This window comes from Sus scrofa, chromosome 13 (genome assembly GCF_054392235.1).
Source record: "Sus scrofa isolate SSC_HxYL_T2T_F1_AM1 chromosome 13, Sscrofa_HxYL_maternal_Yorkshire_Landrace_v2.0, whole genome shotgun sequence".
In the NCBI taxonomy this organism is placed as follows: Eukaryota; Metazoa; Chordata; class Mammalia; order Artiodactyla; family Suidae; genus Sus; species Sus scrofa.
The window spans coordinates 55,384,597-55,405,704 of record NC_139395.1 but is presented as its reverse complement, the minus strand read 5'-3'; the positions used below and the strand labels follow the sequence as shown (position 1 = coordinate 55,405,704).

Sequence of the window (21,108 nt, the reverse complement as noted above, 5' to 3'; positions counted from 1 at the left end):
CTGCCAGCCTACAGCACAGCCACAGCAATGCCAGACCCGAGCCACATCTGCGACCTATACCACTGCCCACAGCAACACCAGATCCTTAGCCCACTGAGCAAGGCCAGGGATCAAACCTGCGTCCTCACGGATGCTAGTCGGATTTGTTTCCGCTGAGCCACAATGGTAACTCTTGAGATCTGGTCTTTGATTAAGAACCTCATTTCTAACTTTAAGGATTTGGGCTACTTGCCATGCCCCAGGGCCCTTTACAGGGTGCCCCACACTATCTCCAGACTCTATCGTTACCCCTCTGAAGAGGCCTTACTGATTTTACATACACGGAAAGCAAGAGGTTTAGTTTGTTCATATATAAGTGACAAGGCAGAGTGTCAAACCCAGGATGTTTGTCCAGAAAAGCCTGTGCATCTTCTACCACATTGGACCATCACCCCCAATTAAAGACCACTGAAAAAATTCTGTGATCACGTGGCAACTTAACCTCTATTGCCACTTGAAGCTTTGCAGTATTTTAATGTGCAAAAACATATACAGATGTTAATATATGTCATTACCATATTACAACAAGATTTATATTCTAAAACAGTTCAAACTTACTTAAAGCTGTCTTCCCACTCCAGAAACATCATTTGGCTAACTTTTGCTCTTTTCATTTCTATGAGCAGCCTCGGTAACATCCTGGTTCCTTAAGTAATACTTTAAACTGCAATAACTGCTATGCTTGTCCCATGTGCAAGGCTACAGTCACCTTGTAGACGGCATATTCTTGAGTATAATATAAAACCTGTTCAGTTTGGTTTTACTAGATTCCGTCTAATGTATATTTATTGTTAGACTCAGAAAGTACCCTGAACTCAGAAGATAGATACTGAAAAATTACAAATAGTTTATCAACTCATTTTAAGGTTAATAAGAGTTTAGCTATGCTTGTCAGAGAATTCTTTATGAAAATTAGCAAGCTGACTACCAAGGCAAAATGTATGGAAATATATTTCTTTTTAGGTCATTGATTAAAAGGATATTCCACACAAATATAGTACGTGAATATAAAGAATTTTTCTTTAAATCCTTTCATACTGAAAAAAAGAAGAGAAGGAGCCACATATATGAAACAGAAAGTTGTCTCTTTGCAAGGAATGTTGCCACTATTGGAGTTAATTACCCAGGAATTTTCCACTTGAGGTGGTTTGAGAGATTAGCATGCCTGGATAACAAAGTATGGATTGAGTCAGAGGTTTTAAAGTATCTCCAGGTCTCATGCTGAAATATTTGTTACAGACATTTCAGAGGCAGCACTGAGTCTGGGTAAGCCTAGGTCCACATGAACGCCTTTGATATAAAACACAATCCAGATTTTGACCAGTTGGTTCTTTCAAATAGACTGCCTCCTGATTTATGCTGTGCAGATTGGTGTAGCATCCTTTAACTTTAGCAAAGCTTTTTGAGTTGTACTGTGGCTTAGTCTTTAAGTTTGGATTTATCTTTTTGCATGGTGAAGACACATGCTGAAAGCTACCCATTTATTGTGAGTGAGTTATGTACTCAAGTATATGTCGCTTACATTTCATGTTTGTGGCTTCTGTCTTCTCTTCCTTCCTATTGTTAATGGGCCTTTAATCCCCAGTGAATCAGAGCAAACTCTTGTGTGGGATAAATGGGATGCAGGAATTTAAAACAAGTCTTCAAGGAGTGCTAGTTGGAGAAGAGATGCCCTAGAACACTAATTTTCCATCAGCTCTTAGCATTAAAAATGTCAATGTACAAATTAAAACACTGGAAATAGCAATAGGGAGGAGATCTTCAAATTAATCTTCAAATTAAAATGCCAATTAAAGTTTAAAATTAATTTTGGAAAATGGAGTTCTACTTTTCTTGCTGATATGTTGAAGTTCAAAAAAACTTCTGAAACTTTCTAATTACAGCTTCAGAACTCTTAATAATAAATACAGACTTAAAACTCCAGTGATATTGACTCCCAACTACATTTACAAATTGCTTTTTCTTCCCCCTACTAAGACCATCTAGAGTAAGGTGCCAGTGATTAATGACTAATCACTTTCTAGGAAAAGTCTTTTTGAGGCTTAGATTTCTTTGCTGTTGTTTAGTCATAGAAAAGCATGCCTATTATAAACATACACTTTGATAAATTTTCATAAACTGAAGAAGCCCATGTGACCATTATCTAAATCAAGAAAGAAAACAGTGCCAACACCCCACTGTGCTCTCTCCCTGTCATTATCCCTTTCTGTAACTGTGCCCTCACAACCTCCCCTAGCCCTCAAGCCTAATTTTACCATGTATACTCTCTTGTGCCTGGGTTCTCTCACTTAGCATTGCATTTGTGAGCTTCAGATATCACTAGTGCCAGTGCTGTATAGTGTCCTGCTGTGTGACTCACAGCATTTATTTATCTGTTCTGCTGTTGATGGAAATTTGGGTAGTTTCCATTGGAGAGCTTCTAAAAGTATACCTTTTAGTAGAATGCTAGATTTTTTTCCTGTGCATATCTCTTTTTTATTTTTAAGATTTTTTTTCTATTATAGTTGATTTACAGTGTTCTGTCCATTTCTGCTGTACAGCAAAGTGACCCAGTCATACATATATATGTACATTCCCTTTCTCACATTATCCTCCACCATGTTCCATCACAAGTGACTAGATATAGTACCCTGTGCTATACAGCAGGATCTCATTGCTTATCCCCTGATTCCTAGATTTTTAATAAGATAAATCACAAGAAAGTGGAAGCTATTTGGTCTTTCTAAAGTTTAGATTAATTCTAGATATTTCCATCCTTGTTGCTTTGGAACAGTATTACTGATTCCACCTCTAAAACTATAAGTATAATGCTTTCTATGAATATAAGCTCCATACTTCTAACTTGCCCTGTGTTTTCCTGCCTGATGCTTAGAATATGCTTACATATCACCCTTCCTATCCTTCAAGGCCCAACTTAAAGACCATCTCCTCCATTAGGCCTTGACTCATCCTTCAGGAAGCAACCTCTCTCTTTTCTGAAATGCCAGACTATTTTGTATATCTCCCTTTCCACACATTACCTTTCTCTTATAACAGCCACCCTCTCTTTTGCAGTAGCACCTTTCAAGTCTTGGTGTAACTTAAAAGAATACCAAGAGTCAAGGATTGTTAGACGTTTTATTAAGAGTTTTTCCAACATGATGTCCCCTTATGCCATAGGTGTTAGGCACTGTCACAATGCAAATGTGATTTAGAAAGAGAGTCTCTCTGGACTTCCCATGTGGCTCACAACAGAAAGAGAGTCTCAGATTTTATAGGCTCCAGAAAGAGAATAATAACCCAATTTTCTCTCAGTTCTGTTACTCTCCCATTCGTATAAAATAGAAGGAGGTTCATCTGATCTTCTGAACCCGTGGCCATGTCTCATTTTGGTTCTACATCCCCATTGTAAACTCAGCCTTGTGTCCATCTGCCACAGTTCAGTAGAATTGAACTGAGGCTCACAAAATTCTATAGACAGATGTTTGATCAATTAAGCTATTCTGTCTTAAAATCTCAAGAAGACAAATTAGGCAAAGGGCATCAAGTTGAAAGATGCCCTTTTTTGTTTATTGTGTTTTATCATTTTGTTGGAGGTATCATTTTCCCTTTTAATCATTATCAGAGCACTGCATGATTATTAATACTACACCTCTATGTTACTTTAAAGTTCTTAATTGCCCTACTAGACTGTAAGGTCTCTGAAAGCAGGGTCCACATCTTACTTACCTTTGTAACCTCACTGTCTTAGTCTCCCAAAATTGCCTGAAAGAAAGATCAATGTAAATGATCAATGGCTTGAATGGCTATAAGGGGAAAACTTGCCTGGGAATCTGAGCACAGCTGAATTATATAGCTTTGAACCCATTATCTTGCTTCTAAAACAAATCTGATTGATACTCTCTCTCCTCTTTCCTACAAGGATATTTTGAGACAAAATTGGGCTATACATAACAGTTTGAGCCTTTCAGAGATAGAATTACATAAGGCTCTTTGCCTCTCAGAAATTGCATAATTTAGTTAGATGACATCTTGTACAGGTGTCTACTTTAATGTGAAGACTTTATTGCAAGCCTTCTTTTTAAAAAAATAATAAATGATTTAGCCTTTCTGGTGATTTTGAAATGGTTTAAGAGATCAAGAACGTATCAAGAGGCTAAGTTAATTACCTCTCTCTGCCACCAGTGGCTCTATTCATGACCCTGAAGAAACTCACTTCTTTCTCTCTGCTCATTTTTGGCTGCCCCTTCCAGGGTGTTGTCAGAATACATTTTACTGTTGTAACAAAGAAAATCATGGAAATACAGTGTTCTAAGCAAACTTAGCACCACCAGTTCCTTGCACATGATAAGGTCTCAGTAAGTATTTGTGGAATAAGGAGCTAATTAATCCATTTCCACCACTACAGATTACTATAATATTTCAGGCAAGTATTTATTTCCCCAGCTTCTGTTCCAATACCCCCAGAGGTGGAGAGAGGTCACTATCTTTGAAGGTCAGTCATTCCATTTTTCAACAAATATAGTTACTATCATATGCCACCTTAGACTTCTGTGAGGCTTTTTCTAATTCTACTGGGCAGTTGCATCTTAGTCATAGCTCTGTTGTAGTATTGATGATGGTACATTATAATACCCTGATTATTAATACCTGTTACATCTCCCTCTCTAGACTCTAAGCACCAGAAGGACAGAGGTGTGTCTCATTTTCTTTATACTCCCAGCTCCTAGGATGGTACAGCATGGATAAAAGACTGAATGAAAAGGGCCAGAGAAAATGAGAGGAAAGAATAGTAATAACAGGGAAAGTATGTATTGATTGCCAACCCAGAGTTCTCCTAAGAGGGACATACTCATCCAAAAAGAGACATATCAGAAACAGTCGGATGGGCTTCACATTATTTCCATTTATTTTTTTAAGCTCAATTGTTTTAATTTACATTTTTTTGTGTATATATGTTTTATCCTATATATACTATTTTAATATAGCTGTACATGTGTTTAATTTATAAATAAACATATATTGGAAGGTATACACTCAAACACTTTCTGATAAAGGGACAAATCATAAGTCAGTATAGCTGTTTGTCTGGTATGCTAAGCATTTGATATATATTATTTAATTTAGTCCACTGAAAAAAATCCCCTAAGTTGTATAGTATGGTTCCATCTTACAGATGAATAAACTGAGGCACAGAGAAGTTAGATAATTTGCCCAGTCACATACAGCTGGAAAGTGGTGGAACCGGGGCCCAAGCTTAGATCTACGTGACTTAACCACTGCTCCATTCTGCCATTTTTCTGTCTTATCACTTGGGGTTGTACCTCAGGCAAAGTATAGGCTTGTGGATTAAATAAATGAATGGGTGAATTAACCATACATATGAAAGCTTTATTCTTAAGAAAAATTGTGGAAATAAAAGTAAAATTTCCTTTTTCATTGTAAAAGCAGGTTATTGGCAACGCAAGCCAAATAACACCTACTTTACACATTAGAATGTTTAGTTCCATTTCTTGACAGAAAAACTGAAGTGAAGGACAGCAAGTCACAGGTCACTGTTGAGCAAAGTCAAGTGGCTTGTCTCATTTTCACATGTGATTACTAAGCTACTTTTTTTAAACTGAGGTATAACTCATACACCATAAACTTCAGGAGTTTTTAGTATATTCGCAGGATTCTTTAACCACTACCGCGGCCTAATTTCAGAACATTTCCATCACCCCAGAACGAAACCCAATACCATTTAGAGGTCTCTCTGCATTCCCTCTATCCCCAATCCCTGGGCAATCGCCTGTCTCCCTTCTGTGTCTATATCCTTGCTTTTGCTGTATATTTCATATATACAGAAATGAATATTATACAACTGGTGACCTTTTGTCCCTGGCTTCTTTCACATAGCTTAATGTTTTCATGGTTCATTCATGTTACAGCATCTATCAGTACCTCATTACTCTTTGTGGCTAATAATATTCCATTGTTTGGATAAGCAAAAATCCATTCATCAGTCAATGGACATTGGTTGTTTCCACTTTTTGGCTATTATGAATAATGCTTCTCTGAACATTTGTGTGTTAAGTTTCTGTATGCACATATATTTTCAATTCTCTTGGATATATCCCTACAAGTGGGTTGCTGGGCCACATGGCCTGTGCTTAACATTTTGAAGAACTGTCAAATTGTTTTCCAAAGTGGCTGCGCCGTTCTATATTCTCACCAGCAATGTACGAGGATTCCAATTTCATCACATCCTCATCAGTACTTGTTACTTTCTGTCTTTTGTCTTATGATGATCCTAGTGGGTGTGAATGGTATCTCAACGGCGCATTGATTTATTTTCTCTTGACAGTGATGTTGAGCATCTTGTGTTTATTGCTCCCCTGTTTCTTTTAAATTTAAATTATTTTTATTTTTCTCTTTTTGTAAGTGTTCTTAATTGGAATATAAACTTTGTTCTTATATCTCTTTTGTCACAAGAACTCTCCAGGCATATTAAATACTCATGAAATCTCCTATTAGAAATTGCATGACTTCTCAGGGTCCAAGCTGCTGGAGCAATGAGCTATTAGAATTTAAGTGAGTTTCCACTGACAACTTTCCAGGAAATCTCCACATCACATTATTAGATCACAAGCTTTCATAACCCCCAAATTATGATGAGGGTAATGCTTTATTAAAAAGCTTTTAATGTCATAGAAACACCATGAATTTTTTCAAAAAGTGTGTTTTCTTAACTTTTTACGTCCCTATGAGGCAGAAAAGAAGAGACAGCAATAGCTATCTCAAAGGGTCTTGCAGGAAAATAAATATAGTGATTTGAATATCTTAAAAATTCTAATATGTCATGGAAAAAACTCTCTGAGCATAACCAGTTTTTCCAGATATATAGAAATATTTAAAGGTTTTTTTTCTTTATATACCAGTCATGAATGTAAATCACACTGCTCATTCATATGTGATGCTAACATTTTAGCAATATTGAAATTAATTTTAGTTACCAAACTTGGTTTAGGCTAGAGAAAAAGGAATGGTTTTGAAAATTCCATATGTCGGGATGGAAATCCTGTGAAACTGGATTGTTATTTTCATTATATAACTACAGATGTGATAAATTCATTTGAGTAATAAAATAAAAATAAAACAAAACAAAAAAAAAGAAAATTCCATATGTCAATGTCTTCTCTATACGCTGAAATAATATTTATATTAACCTCTGAAGATTTTTGGCAGTAGTCTTGATAGATTACTTATATAGTGAAATCCATGTAAGTGTTTATGGTAGCTGCGAGGTCTTTCTGGTTTTCACACCTTACATGTCCCCATATTAAGTTCATGTTTTATTTGATGCCTTTTGTCAGCATCAGTCATTCCCAGTCTTACTGTAAGTTGACTGTGTTTGGTGATAATGTTCACAATGATGAAACTCATCAGTTCTCTTGTAAACTGGACTTTTTATAGAAAGTGATTTTTCTTTTTTAAAAAACTGCTTTGAATTTTTGTTTATTTAGTCAATCCTCAAATACTGGTTGGGCACCAGATGTAGAAAATACAATGGACGTAAGACAGTCATAGTCCTTGCCTTTGTAGCACTCATAGACTACCTGTGGACTCCAAAACCAGCTACATAACTGTAATTGTGATAATGCTAAAAATGAACACTTTTAAGATTCTATGAGGGCGCATAATGTGGAAGAACTGACCCAGTTTTGGGTTGTCAGAAAAAGCTTTTCTGAGGAAGTGACACATACTTTGGGCTCTAAAGGACACCTAAGAATTAACACATGGGGCATAGAGGACTAGCATGTGCATAGGCACTAAGGCAAACGTGAGTTTGATGCTTTTGAGGATTGAATGAAGGACTGTGTGGCTGACACGTCAGGAGAGAAGACAAGGTGTGGCAGCAGGGGAGGCATCATATAAAGGCATATTCAGGATGGGGGTCTCTGTCAGTGGGGCCTCTGTCCATAGGGACCCAATTGAAGGGGTTAAGACTATGGAGCACCACTTATTGGTAACCCATAAAATTAAGAAAGGGCAAGTAACACTTTACTTTGTCACTGTCTTCTCTCTTGGTCAGGAATATGACTGGAGAAACTATCAACCCAACCCAATGAGTGAATCCGAGTTGCAGATGCTGGCAAGCCTACGGCGGCAACAGAATGAAGAACTGGAGGACACTGGGGCTTCCCATGGCCTGAGTGCATCCCAGGTTGACAACTGTAATGTCAGCATAAGTACCAGCAGTGACGACACAACCACTTGGAACTCCTGCCTGCCACCCGTGAGTCCAGGGTTTTGTGTCTTTGTTTACTTCCTTAAACAAGGAGCACACGTTTATCTCTAACAAAGCCCAGCCTTACCTGGGAAAACTAGGCCCAAATGAAAGCTAATCTGAAGTTAGTGTTTTAAGTCTGTCTTGCCTCAGATTGTTTTATTTACCTTCAGATACTCTATATTAATTGTGTGGTGACATATAAAACCATACAGTGAAAGAAAAAGAATGATTTCACTATAGACTATGAGTATTTCATTGCATCCCCAACTCCTAGCATAAGCCTTGGCACATAGAAGGGGCTCAATACTTGTTAAATAAGTATGTGTTAAATGAATGAACAAAAAGTAAGAGGCTACCAAGATGTGAAACATTACTTGGATATGACAACAGAAAAGGTGATGATGACTCCTTCCTGTATGTAAGGCACTGCAAGTGGCTTCAGCAGCTTATATTTTCCTGTCTATTTATACAGTTACAGCACTTGTAAATATGACCCATCATTTTCTCTATTAGCCAATAGAGAGCCAATGACCTAGAACAGGTCAAAGTCTTCCTGTTTTTCACATGAAGAAACTAAATCCTGGGCCGAGGCTTCCATGTCTGGTCTGTGGTAGAGCCCAGTGTTTTGACTCAGTCCATTCTCCAGTATGATCCTCAAGAATCTTATGGTTTAATTGGAACAGACACAGCATAAACATCAACAGATTGGTCCTATACAACACAGAGAATGTCATGAGGCAGAATAATAAAATCATTACTATACTAGTAATTAGATCTACCATTTCTTTAAGTACCTAGAGACATTTTAAAATCCCCATAGACTCAAGGAACATTTACTTACAAGGCTACATTCAACATTAGATCAAATATATTAAAATGCAGTTTCATCCAACAGTAAATGTAACTTTCAAATACACAGTTTTTGAAAGGAAAGACCAAATTGTGCAACTTGGGTTCATACTTATGTAACATTACATAAAGTTTGAGTTTAAGTGGTTTAGTTAACAGTCAGTACGTTATATTTTAAATATATAAGTAGATATTTATTAATTTTGCAGTTTTCTTTTTCTACTTTAAAGCCAGTTGTTTTTCCAAGTCTTTAGCATCTCTGTAGATCTCAGAAATCTCAGAGGCCCTGGCACTCGGCCATGTGTTTCTAACTTACTCCTTACTGCTCCCCTATGTGGTAAGCACTATTGAGTTCCCATTTCCAGATGAGAAAATTGAGTCTCTTGAGTGAAGTGATTCAGAACTAGGTTGGCATGACCCTTGCGTCTGAGCCTCTAACCACGAGGTATGTGACTTAATTGTCAAGGAAGTGCCACCAGGATCTAGCAGAAGTTGAGATTTCTACTCTGGAGAGAACTTACAAATCTTCGTAGAGGAGGAATTCAGATTGGTTCTAAGGGGTGTGGGGAGAAAATGGTGTTAATTTTTCCTCAGTGTTCTTTATTCCCACCTTGCCCATCCTCCAGGTTTCTCTTGCCTTACTTGACTGTGTTTTCATTAAACTGGATGATCAAGCATGCATAATACCTCAAGCAACCTTAGTGCCAAAGAGTATTACCCACAGAAAAAATACCCCTATGTGCTGGTTATTCAGAGTATCCTTGTAGCCAGAGCTATGAGCATAAGAATAAGTTGCAGATTTTTGCCAATTCAATTTATAATGGAATCGAAATATTGCCCTTATGAAATATTCCTTAGCAGTCATTTAAACCAAAAGTAAGAAAGAGAACATTAGCCTCCTAAACAAGCTCATTCCATCGTGAAGTAGCTCAGAGACCCAATATCACAAAGGGCAAGCTGGGAAATGATTATTTATGGACTGAAAAGGCTGAACTCTTGGTTGCCCTGGATACCGTGTCCTCATCACTGTCCTGTCCTGGCAAGGGCTGAAGTCCTTATGCATGACAACGGCTTCGCTCTAAAAGTATGCAGCCAAAAATAACCATTGGTAATAAACTTAATAACCTCTCTATTTGACCAAATGAGAAATTGAAAACAGTCTATTTTTTAGACAGAGAAAATAATTGAAAAGCCTAACTTTGGTATTCATAAGATATGCTTATTATTGCATCAAATTCAGTCTGTTTCAATATTGGAACTATCACCAAATGGAAAATTGCATTCCTTAATGAACTCTGCATCTTTTTCCTCATATAGAGTTTAAATAGAGCAATTTACAAGAACCACTATGGTCTTTCTGAGAGCTCATGACTGTCTCTTTAGAATTTGTACAAGGACAGTGAAAAAGAAGAAATGAAAGAAGATATAACTTTATCACAGTGATATACTGTTTTTCTTGTATCTCAGTGGTGGCACAGTCCTCCTCCCACTGATGCTCACCACACTGCCGCCACTCCTTCATTTCCCATACCCATTTGGTCTCCAAATCCTAAGAATCCTCTTTCTTTTTTACCTCATAACCCTCTCTATCTAATACCTTAGCTTGGAACTTTATTTTTTATCCAAATTCCTTCAGCAGTTTCCAAATACCAGGGGAACTGGGAATTCTCAGTCCAGGCACCATAGCCAGATGGTTAGGAGCATTGGCTCTGAAGTCAAATCGCCAAGGTTCAGATCCAGGCTGTGCCCTTGTAAAGCACTTGGCACTGTATCTGTAATAAGCATTTACTAAATTAAAGTTAGTTTTCATTATTATCATCATTATTATTCATACTCATGATCTTTCTAAAGCCCAGATGTGGTCTTATCTCTTCCCTGCATAAAGCCCTTTCATAACTCCCCATTGCCTCTTTAGTTTGACATGTAGGACTTCTTATGATCTTGTTATCAAACTCAGGTCCAGCTGCTCCCCACTCAAAAGCCAATACTCTAGAGGCAAATGTTAGAAAGGAAAGGTTGCTTTATTCAGGAGACCAGCAGCTAGGGAAGAAGGCAGACTCATGTCCAAAGGCCAACTCCCTGCTGCTGATCAGGGGGCAAGAGCTTTTATAGGTGGTGGCGAGAGGCCACATGCAGAACAGCACCGTCAGCTCTAACAATCATCTTAAAATTGGTCATGCAGTGATCTGATCAGCGTCATCTTGATTGCTCTAAGTACAGTTAGTCCTCACTTCTAGGCTTAGTTCCCAGTTCTTAGAATGGTGGCAGCTTATGTCATGGCTATAGTCTGGTCATCACGTAGCTAGCATCTTCCACCTGGTGGGAAGTATCTACAAAACAGCTCAAAGGCTATGGCTCAAAATATTATCTATACCCTTTGAGGAGAAACTAAAGGTGCCTGACTTTGTTTGTTGACTGACCAAAACTGTTATTATTCTGTCCCATTTGACTGTTTTTCCTTTTGTTTTTTGCATCTCTTCACTTCTGGGGTTAAATTTACTCTTCGACTAGACTTTTTCTGAAGACAAAAGGCAGGTGAAAGACATGGGAAGGGGAAAATCTTTCCTGGGAAGGCCCCAGGGGATCCTGCTCTATTTCAGTCTGAGACCTCCCTCCCTCTCCAGGCTCATACTGCTCCACACCTTTCACTCCATGCTTTAATCCCTTTTGTAATTCCCTAAAGGGACTCTGCACATATCTTTGTACCTTGTACTTGATCATCCCTTAAGATTTAGTTCTAAAGCCTTTAACCCTTCTCATTAAAAGACATACCTTCCTTCCTGCCAATAGAGCCAGGAATATCTACATCATAACTCTCACCACAACCCAGCTTATCTGTCCCCTATTAATTTATTTCACAGGTTTTTTGTTTTTGTTTTTGTTTGTTTGTTTGTTTGAGTGGTACAATATGCTGGGGATACAAATAAGACTTTACCAGCCTTGACATGTTTACCACATCGGAGGTAGACAGCTCACTAAGTCAGGTTAGTGAGTGATAGTAGAATGAAGGGAACACACAAGAGGGAGCAGTTAATTCTACCTGTCATTTTCAGAGATACTTTCACAGAGAAGGCTACAGTTAAGCCAGAGTTCAAAAATGAGTGCAATCTCATTTTGTAGAAAGAAGAGGAACAGAACTCTAAGTTCTGAAATGAAAGAGAGTTAATTCTCTACTTTAACAAGTTAACCTCTTCTTCGTGTCTTTGTTTCTCCATCACCTTGAACAGGAGTTGAAATGAATTTTTGCTTCTCTCATAATCAGTACCCACCCCCACCCAACAACACTGCTCCATACTCTAGCTACACTGTGCAGCTTGCCCATCACTGTCATGCTTTTTGTCCAAATCATGTCACTGATACCATTGGCCATACCCTTTCCTCTTGCTAGAGACCTTCCATCCCTCTTCTCTCCTTGTTTTCCAAGGCCCAATGTAAATGTAACTTCATCACAAAACCCTCCCTTCTGCACAGAACTGTTTTCTTCCTTCTGTGGTTCCCATTATCTTCAGACTCAATGCATTTACCACATCAGGTAACCGTTGCCACCAGTATCCTCCAGGCCTGGTTGTGAGCTGTTTAAAGACAGGCCTATGCTGAGCACAGAGCCTGGCATGAGGTCACCCTCCATCACTGCTGGTTTTTAGTCACTGGTTGAATAAATCAATCAGTAATATTAAAAGAGTCCTTTTTCCTCTAAAATAAGGTCATTTTATCAAAATTCTAAAATAAACATAAGCTGTGCTTTGCTTAAATAAATTCTTAATGATACAGGTAATATTTTACATTCAAGATTTGATAAATGGATTTTAAATATACACACAAAGGGAAAGTCTCCCTCTGGTCAGGGCTTGATGATCAACAGTTATAAGGAGACTTAGGCAGGTCACATTTAGTTTAGCATCCTTACCTAATGACTTAACATACATTGCAGTCAAACCAGGAAGCCTACACAGAGCAAAATGAAGAGTCTTTAGTGAAATCTATTGTGTTTACTACAAGCTTTGATTTCTAAGCTTTCCTCAGCATCTGTACAATTCAGAGTAATATGTACTGTTTAAAAGGTGTTTAGATATAATAAATTAGTCATTTAAAAGTGTAATTAAATGTAACCATATTTCTCATAGCAAATTGGCTTTTGTAGGCATCTCTTGCTAAATAAATCAAGCCCACTGAGAAATCCATTGGCCTTTGACAGACAGATTTTTCAAAGTCTCTAACTTAGAACCAAATTCAATTAAAACAATACTTCTACAACTTCTGTGGAAACCAGGCTACAAGTAATCAATTTTGGAAGGTTCTGTTAGGAGAAGCCCTCATGAGATTTATTCAAAAACTGGGCTCTAGGCAGTCCTAGGAAGAGAGCTAGGAGTTGGCTATAATAGATTCTTAAGTGAATTTTATTTTGGTGAAGGATTTTTATTGACAATAGCATAAAACCATGTCTTGAAGTGTGTGGGGTTTTTTGGGGGAGCGGGGGAGGGGCGGTGTTCTTTTTAAGAAAGAGGAATGGCTGTTAGTGGAAACAGCTTGAAGTAATGACCAAAAGAATTTAGAATGTACTTCAGCCAACCTGGGCTCAAACCATGCCACTTGCTGCCATGATCATCTGTAAAGTGGAAATAGTAAAGACCCTTCCTCCCGTTGGCCTGGTCGGAATTGAAGGAATACACGGACTCCAGGTGCCCAGCACCTGAAAAAGTAAGCTCATGCTAACAGTCATCTGCTGCTCCCCCAGTGGTGTTCCCCTCAGTGGGCCCCTGAGTGATCAGAAAAGATTTCTGGGACATTTTCCCTTTTTAGGACCACTGAGGGGCCGTAAGGTGGGCAGAGGTTCTGTTGTGTTTGTTTTGATGTAAGCTTAACCATTAAAATCCAGACTGACCCCCAGAGCTTTACAAATAAACTCATTATTTCAATATTTCATATTTCTCTGTCCCACCTCTAACCTAGATTTAGGAAAAGCAGGCCTCATGTACATGCCATCACCTGTAAGCTGATGCTCTGAAGCCGTTATTTCTCCAGGTTAACAATTCCTGTAACTTAATATCAATTGAGCACATAGGTTTCCTCAGTTTGTTAAAACAAACAAAGCATCCTCATATACATCCATCAACATGGCACACTGCAGAGCGTAATATTTGGAGAAAAACAAGGCAAAGTGCACTTCATAAAATCACAAGGATATGGTGAGGTTCTCGGACAAGTTATTTATGATCCTGATTAGCCTTGCAATATTTTTGCCATTTTCATAGATTTTACATAACAACCAAAAAATATTGCCTTTACCTTTTAACATGGGCAGCTTCATCTTATCTCCTTTACTTTTATTTAGCTTTCACTTCTCTCCCTCACCCCAAAATTTCTAGCAGCTTGATCCTGGAAAAGCGAAGCTTCTTGCTCTCAGTGGCGGTTAGTTTCACATGAGTGTGGTTTTCCCAACACTAGTCTAGCATAGCAACAGCACCACCAAAAGGACAAGGTCCCAAGTTTCTAGGATCTGTTCTTTCTTGGCTCATCAGCACATCAGTGTTTTTTACAGGAAGATCACCAGCTGCTGTGTGTCCAATATATAGCATGTTGGCATTTCAGGCTCTTTATAGTTACTAGGTCTTAATTTGCTCTGATCTCAGATTCATTAACTTCTCAGCTCTATTTGGGTATAATGAGTTTTCTTTTAATCCTCCTGAACTAAAAAGGTAAGTAGTTGACGGTGCTAAGCTACAGATAAATCAGTTGAGCAGCTGATCTTTATAACAGTGTAGAAATAATGCACAAAAACTAGGAGTGCCCCTTGCGGCTCAGCGGTAATGAAACCAGCTAATATCCATGAGGATGCAGATTCGATCCCTGGCCTCACTCAGTGTGTTAAGGATCTGGCATTGCAGTGAGCTGTGGTGTGGGCCAGCAGCTGCAGCTCCAATTCAGCCCCTTGACTGGGAACTTCCAAATGCTGCAGATGCGGCCCTACAAAACAAAAAACAAACAAGCAAAAAAAAATGATGTATGAAAACTAATATTAGAGTCAGCATAATATCTGTGCAGTCAGGAGAAAATATTGAAATATGTGAGTTGTTCTTTGTTTAGTGACAATGAAAATCACTCCATGAAAAAGCTTTTCTCATTCTTAGAGTATTGTCTGTTATACCTCATGCTGTCCCAAATTTAGTAGTGTAGCAAAACTTCTTTAATTTTAAATATATAGTGACATGTCATAAGAATGAAATCAAATGAATTTATGGTAAGGAAATAGTCTTGTATATCTCAAACAAATGTATTTCAGGAGCACTTTTGTTCCTATCATTAACTGAACTGTGTTTGTCATTTTTGTTATTCAAAAACTTATGTATTCACCACTTTCCCTGAACCACTGAGCTGCACTAAGCACTGTAACTTACTGGTTAAGAGAGTAAACTGTGGAATCAGACCACATGGGTTCAAATTTTGGCCCTCTGTTTTCTGACTGGCATGACCTTGGGTAAGCACCCAGTGTCTGAATTTCCTCCTCTGTTAGATGGAGTTGCTAATCCTATCTATTTCATAGAATTGCTATGAGGATAAAGTGAGATAATAGCTGTGAAGGATTTAACCCAGAGTAAGTGCTTAATAAATATTAGTTACTGCTTTTATTATTTCTGCCATAGTTATTTGTAGGTGTTGGTTATTATTCTTTTACTTCTTCTTACGGAATTCTCTAAATATGGCTGAATCCAAAATCCAAAAAAATCACTTTTATTTTTTTAACTGGTGCTTTCATTGACCGCTTAGCAAGTTATTTAAATGCCTCTGAAAATACCTATCTAGAAATAGTAGAAATAGGTTTATTGCTGCATGTGTACAGAAATGTATCTATTCCATTTGTGGATGGGGATATCTGGTCTCAGACACCCCATCTATGTTTTCCCACTACCTCCACGCCACTATGTTCAGAGAGTTTTTAAAAACCATTAGGCACACACACATTTATGTTGATTTGGGCCTGGAAAAACAAAAAGACCTCATCCAAGTGAAAGCTGTGCCCTCTCAAAGCATCAAAGCAAAATTATGGGAATTGAAGTATCTTAAAGCTCTACCCCACCATGTTTAGAGAGTTTTTAGAAACCATTAGACACACACACATTTATGCTGATTTGGGCCTGGAAAAACAAAAAGACCTCATCCAAATGAAAGCTCTGCCCTCTCGAAGCATCAAAGCAAAGTTATGGGAATTGAAATATCTTAAGGGAGCTTTTTAGCTGCATCATTGCCGTAATCCCTTCCTGGCCCTGAGTCTGACATGAAATTAGAAGACATGTACAGAGAAAGGGAACTGGGGCCATCCAATTTTGTGTGGTACCCACTCCAGAGCAAGACTTGCATCCTTCCCCAACAGAGTCATTAGTAGTCAGGGTTCATGAGTCACTTTATAGCAGTTACATGTGTGAGTCAGAGTGCTCTTGCCATGATGTGCTATTATTAAATTTAAGTTGGTTATTGAATAAAATGCTTGGGGTAACAACTTAGTAATTCGTTTTCAGTACTAAAAATTAAGTTAAGAAATTGGGTATTCAGACTGAGTTCCACTACCCTACAATTACTTAACTGAATTATTTTGTTTACCTTTCTATCCATGTTAGGAGTTCTTACTACTTCAAAAAGTTTCTACCTGTTATTTTTCTACTTTCTAACACTTACAAATAATTTGAATGTGAGTCTTTTATTGATAATGTTCTTTTTCACTTCTTGTATCATTGGATCTGTTTTATATAAACATGGGTAAATGTGGAAGGGCCAGTCTGTGTAATCTAAGTGAAAACCGAAATACAAGCAAAATAGGATTTTGTAAGCAGTTCTATTCTCCCAAGGATGGAGTAAGTCAGTTGTAGTAATTCAGTAAAATATAACTAGAATTAATAGTATAAAATTAAGAAAATGGAAATTTTCCTGAATATCAGGACTGTAATGCTTAGAAAGTTATTTAAATGTCTCTGAAAATAAATAGGCAGAGGTCCATTCTGTGGAGGCCTAAGTACAGCTGAAATACTGAACGAATACCAATGAATGTATTATTGGGAGCATTTCTGCGCCACTGTGATTTGGTCTAGAGAACCTGTTAGACCCTTTAGTTGCTAATTCCTTTTTTGCTATGAAATTATAAAGCCTAAATCATAAAACTAAATTTCACTTGCAAATTGCTAGAAGTCTTATTTCCCCAGTGAGATCAAATATGTCTTATGACATGTTTTTCCTTCCACTGTTCTCTCAGCTGTTTTTTCTTATTACTGAAATGGTGATGCATTGATATTGGTTCAATTACCAAAGTATCTGAGTACTTTAAATTCATGGTACATCACAGATAGTCAGGCTAAGTGACTGTGATTATCAGACAGGGTGTTTGATTTAAATTAAAGGAACACTTCCAAGAGATTATTTATAGAGGAAGACTGTTTAAAGAATTCCCATCACCCATGTCATTAATATTTTAGTACCCATATTAAATAAGGAGTATGTGGAAATAAGGGATAAGTGCCTTTTATGTATAGGTGTCACTTCTATATTGTTTTCTTTGGTTGGGATCAGCGCTCCGGGGCCACATTATGGCTGAGGAAACCATAAAAACAACTCCATTGGGTAAGGAAGTAACTGAAGCCCTTTAAATGCAATTCAAAAATATATCCCAAATTCCAGATTATAATAAAATGAGAATGTTAAAAATGATTTTCATATTAGAATTACATGGTTGCTGAATAACCACATACTTTGAGGTGATGTTCAAATAGAGAACTTCTATCAAATATAATGGAATTTTCTCCCTTTATAGAACAAAGGAAAAATACTAAGTTCCGTTAGAGGCAAGTGTTTAAGACTTACATGGGATGTAGTTGTTTAGCTATGTTTTGAAAAAGACAGTAACTTAAAGATTTCTTGTGGAGGGGAAAATTGAGATCTTACATTTTTGTTAGATATTGGCATTACTTTTTTGCGTTCTCTGAAAATGCTTGAGCTTTTATTACACACTCGGAGAAAATGACCACCTTGACCCAAGATTTACATTTGTAATTCCATTAATAAAAATAGAAGTCATTCTTGCAAACTTAATGACATGGAGATAAAAATGTATATATCCTATGTATTTGGGTCTCTGAGTTATTGCTAATACTTGCCATGTGGCATTAGTTCCACACTATTTTTGTGTTGTTGTATCTGGAGATATCAACCAATGTTAACAGCATAAAAATTCCTCAGGGAGGATTCCATACATGAGCCTGAATTACACAGTAGATGCGATCTAGTCCAATGACTAGCCATTCGAATAACCTGTGTTTTCTCACATATACTACTTTATTATTTGCTACATCTTCCAAATAACCTTTGACTCTTTGCAAGACAAACCAGCCCCTACTTTCAGATTGTTTTTTAGAAAAAAAAAATTACAGTAATGGGAGTGCATGTGAAAGTATATGTAAAGAGCATTATGCTGATTTAGTACCTCATAAATGTTTTGTCTTTTTCAGCCTGTCAACCAGGGTCGCCACTATCAGAAGGAAATGAATCCACCTTCTCCTTCTAACCCCCGGTAAGAATTATTAATAAGCTAAATTTCTTAAAAGGTTATTTAGGAATTGTGTACTTTTCTTGGTTTCATGCAGTTATTTTCTAAACATCCACAGAGCTTCCCAAGTTCTTTTCTTTAGAAGTTTTAGTGCACTCTACATTTCTCATTCAGACTCTGGTGTCATGCAGTGCAGTCTAACTGGGTTTCAATAGCACTCCTGCCTTTTACTAGCTATGGAACTTTGAGAAAATCATTTAAATCAAAGTAATCCAGGCATAATAATTCCCTCAGAGTACTTTGGAGAAAGATCACATGTACAAATACACAGAAAATTCTTAGCATAGTTCTTGGCACCTAGCAAATTCACTTTTTTTTTTTTTTTTTTGTCTTTTTTTTTTGTTGTTGTTGTTGTTGTTATTATTGCTATTTCTTGGGCCGCTCCCACGGCATATGGAGGTTCCCAGGCTAGGGGTCTAATCGGAGCTGTAGCCACCGGCCTACGCCAGAGCCACAGCAACGCGGGATCCGAGCCGCGTCTGCAACCTACACCACAGCTCACGGCAACGCCGGATCGTTAACCCACTGAGCAAGGGCAGGGAACCGAACCCGCAACCTCATGGTTCCTAGTCGGATTCGTTAACCACTGCGCCACGACGGGAACTCCAGCAAATTCACTTTAAATGTTAGCATTATTCTGTTTGCATAGGTATTTCATTTTAATAGGTATTTGATGTTTAGTGCATTTTAGGCATGAATCTTTTTTGTATTGCCCGGTGCCTTTACATTTATCGCGATAAGCTTATATGTATTCAAATGGCCATTCTCTTTTTTCATACTTTCAAAGTTCATAACTCCGAAATTATTTTATTTCAAAAAAAGTCATTAACATACAAGTCATTTCTTAATATACAAAAACCTCATTATTTTAGGCTCATTAGAGACAAGTAAACTTGAATTAGAGCTTTGAAATATATATGATATTATATTGCTTTCTAAAAAATACCTAAATAAAAGATGGGATTAAGATGGCTGAATAGAAGGACTGAGGCTCAACTTCTCTCCTAAAAACAACAAAATTCACAACTAAAGGCTGAGCAATCTTCACCCAAATGGACCAGAAACATTAAAAAAGATATCCCACTCCAGAAGACAAAGACCACATCAAGAGGTAGGAGGGGTGATTTCACGATATAAACAACCCCATACCTCCCAGGTGGGAAGACCCAGACTGAAAACTAACTGGTTCACAGACACTCACCTACAGGAGTGAGAGTTCTGAGCCCCACATCAAACTCTCACGTGTGGGGATCTGGCACTGGGAGAAAGAGCCCCTGGAGCACCTGGCATTGAAGGCCAGTGGGGCTTGTGCGCAGGAGCTCCACGGGACTGGGGGAAACAGAGACCCCATTCTTAAAAGGCGCTCACAGACGTTCATGTGCACCAGGTCCCAGGGCAAAGCAAAGTCTCCATAGGAATCTGGGTCAAACCTGACTGCAGTTCTTGGAGGACATCCTGGGAAAACAGGGGTGAATGTGGCTTGTTGTGAGGGAAGGACATTGGAGGCAAAGCTCTCAGGAATATTCAGCAGCAGTGCCTTTCTCTGGAGGTGGCCATTTTGGGAAAATCTGGCCCCACCCATCAGTCAGCACTGAGAAGCCCCAGGCCAAACAACAATCCAGGTAGAGTCACAGCCCCACCCCTCAGTAAACAGGCTGCCTAAAGATCCCTCAGGCACACAGCTGCCTCTAATCCCATCCAGAGACTAAGCCCCACCCACCAGAGGGATTAGAATCGGCTCCACCTACCAGTGGGCAGGCATCAGTCCCTCCCATCAGGAAGCCTACAGCAAGCCCCCACACTGACTTGGGCCACAAGAGGGGCAGACACCAGAAGGAAGAGAGGCTACACCTCTGTTATCTATAAAAAGGTCACCACACCAAAAACCTATAAAAATGAAAAGACAGAGAACTATAACTCAGATGAGGGAGAAAGGAAGAACCCCAGAAAATCAGCTAAGCGAGGAGGAGATTCTCAGCCTCCAGGAAAAAGACTTTAGACTGTTGATGCTGAAGAAGATGCAAGACATTGGAAATAAACTGGAGGCAAAAATGGATAACTTACAGGAAACACTGAGCAAAGAGATACAAGATATAAAACTTAAACAAGAAGAGATGCAAAATACAATACTGAAATAAAATATTAATTCACTAGACGCATCCAACAGCAGAATACAGGAGGCAGAGAACGAATAAGCGAGGTGGAGGACAAATTAATGGAAATTACAGATGCAGAACAGAAAAGAGAAAAAAGATTGAAAACAAATGAAGAGAGTCGCAGAGAACTCTGGGACGACGTTCAATGCACCAACATCCGTATTATAGGGGTACCAGAAGGAGAAGAGAGAGAGAAGGGGACAGAAAAAATATTCCAAGAGATA

At 38.2% G+C, this 21,108-nt stretch overlaps 1 protein-coding gene across 50 annotated transcripts in view; it reads left to right on the top strand.

Moving 5' to 3' along the window:
* Positions 1 to 21,108, top strand: part of CFAP20DC (CFAP20 domain containing) — a 282,882-nt gene that overhangs the window by 199,755 nt on the left and 62,019 nt on the right. For all 50 annotated transcript variants that reach the window (XR_014823405.1, XR_014823403.1, XR_014823404.1 and 47 more), the window contains 2 exons: positions 8,093 to 8,296; positions 18,631 to 18,692. Coding sequence is in view for 45 of the 50 variants with exons in the window: in XM_084988731.1 (XP_084844857.1) it covers positions 8,093 to 8,296; positions 18,631 to 18,692 (266 nt within the window). In the remaining 5 variants the exon portion in view is untranslated. The remainder of the gene's footprint in view (positions 1 to 8,092; positions 8,297 to 18,630; positions 18,693 to 21,108) is intronic.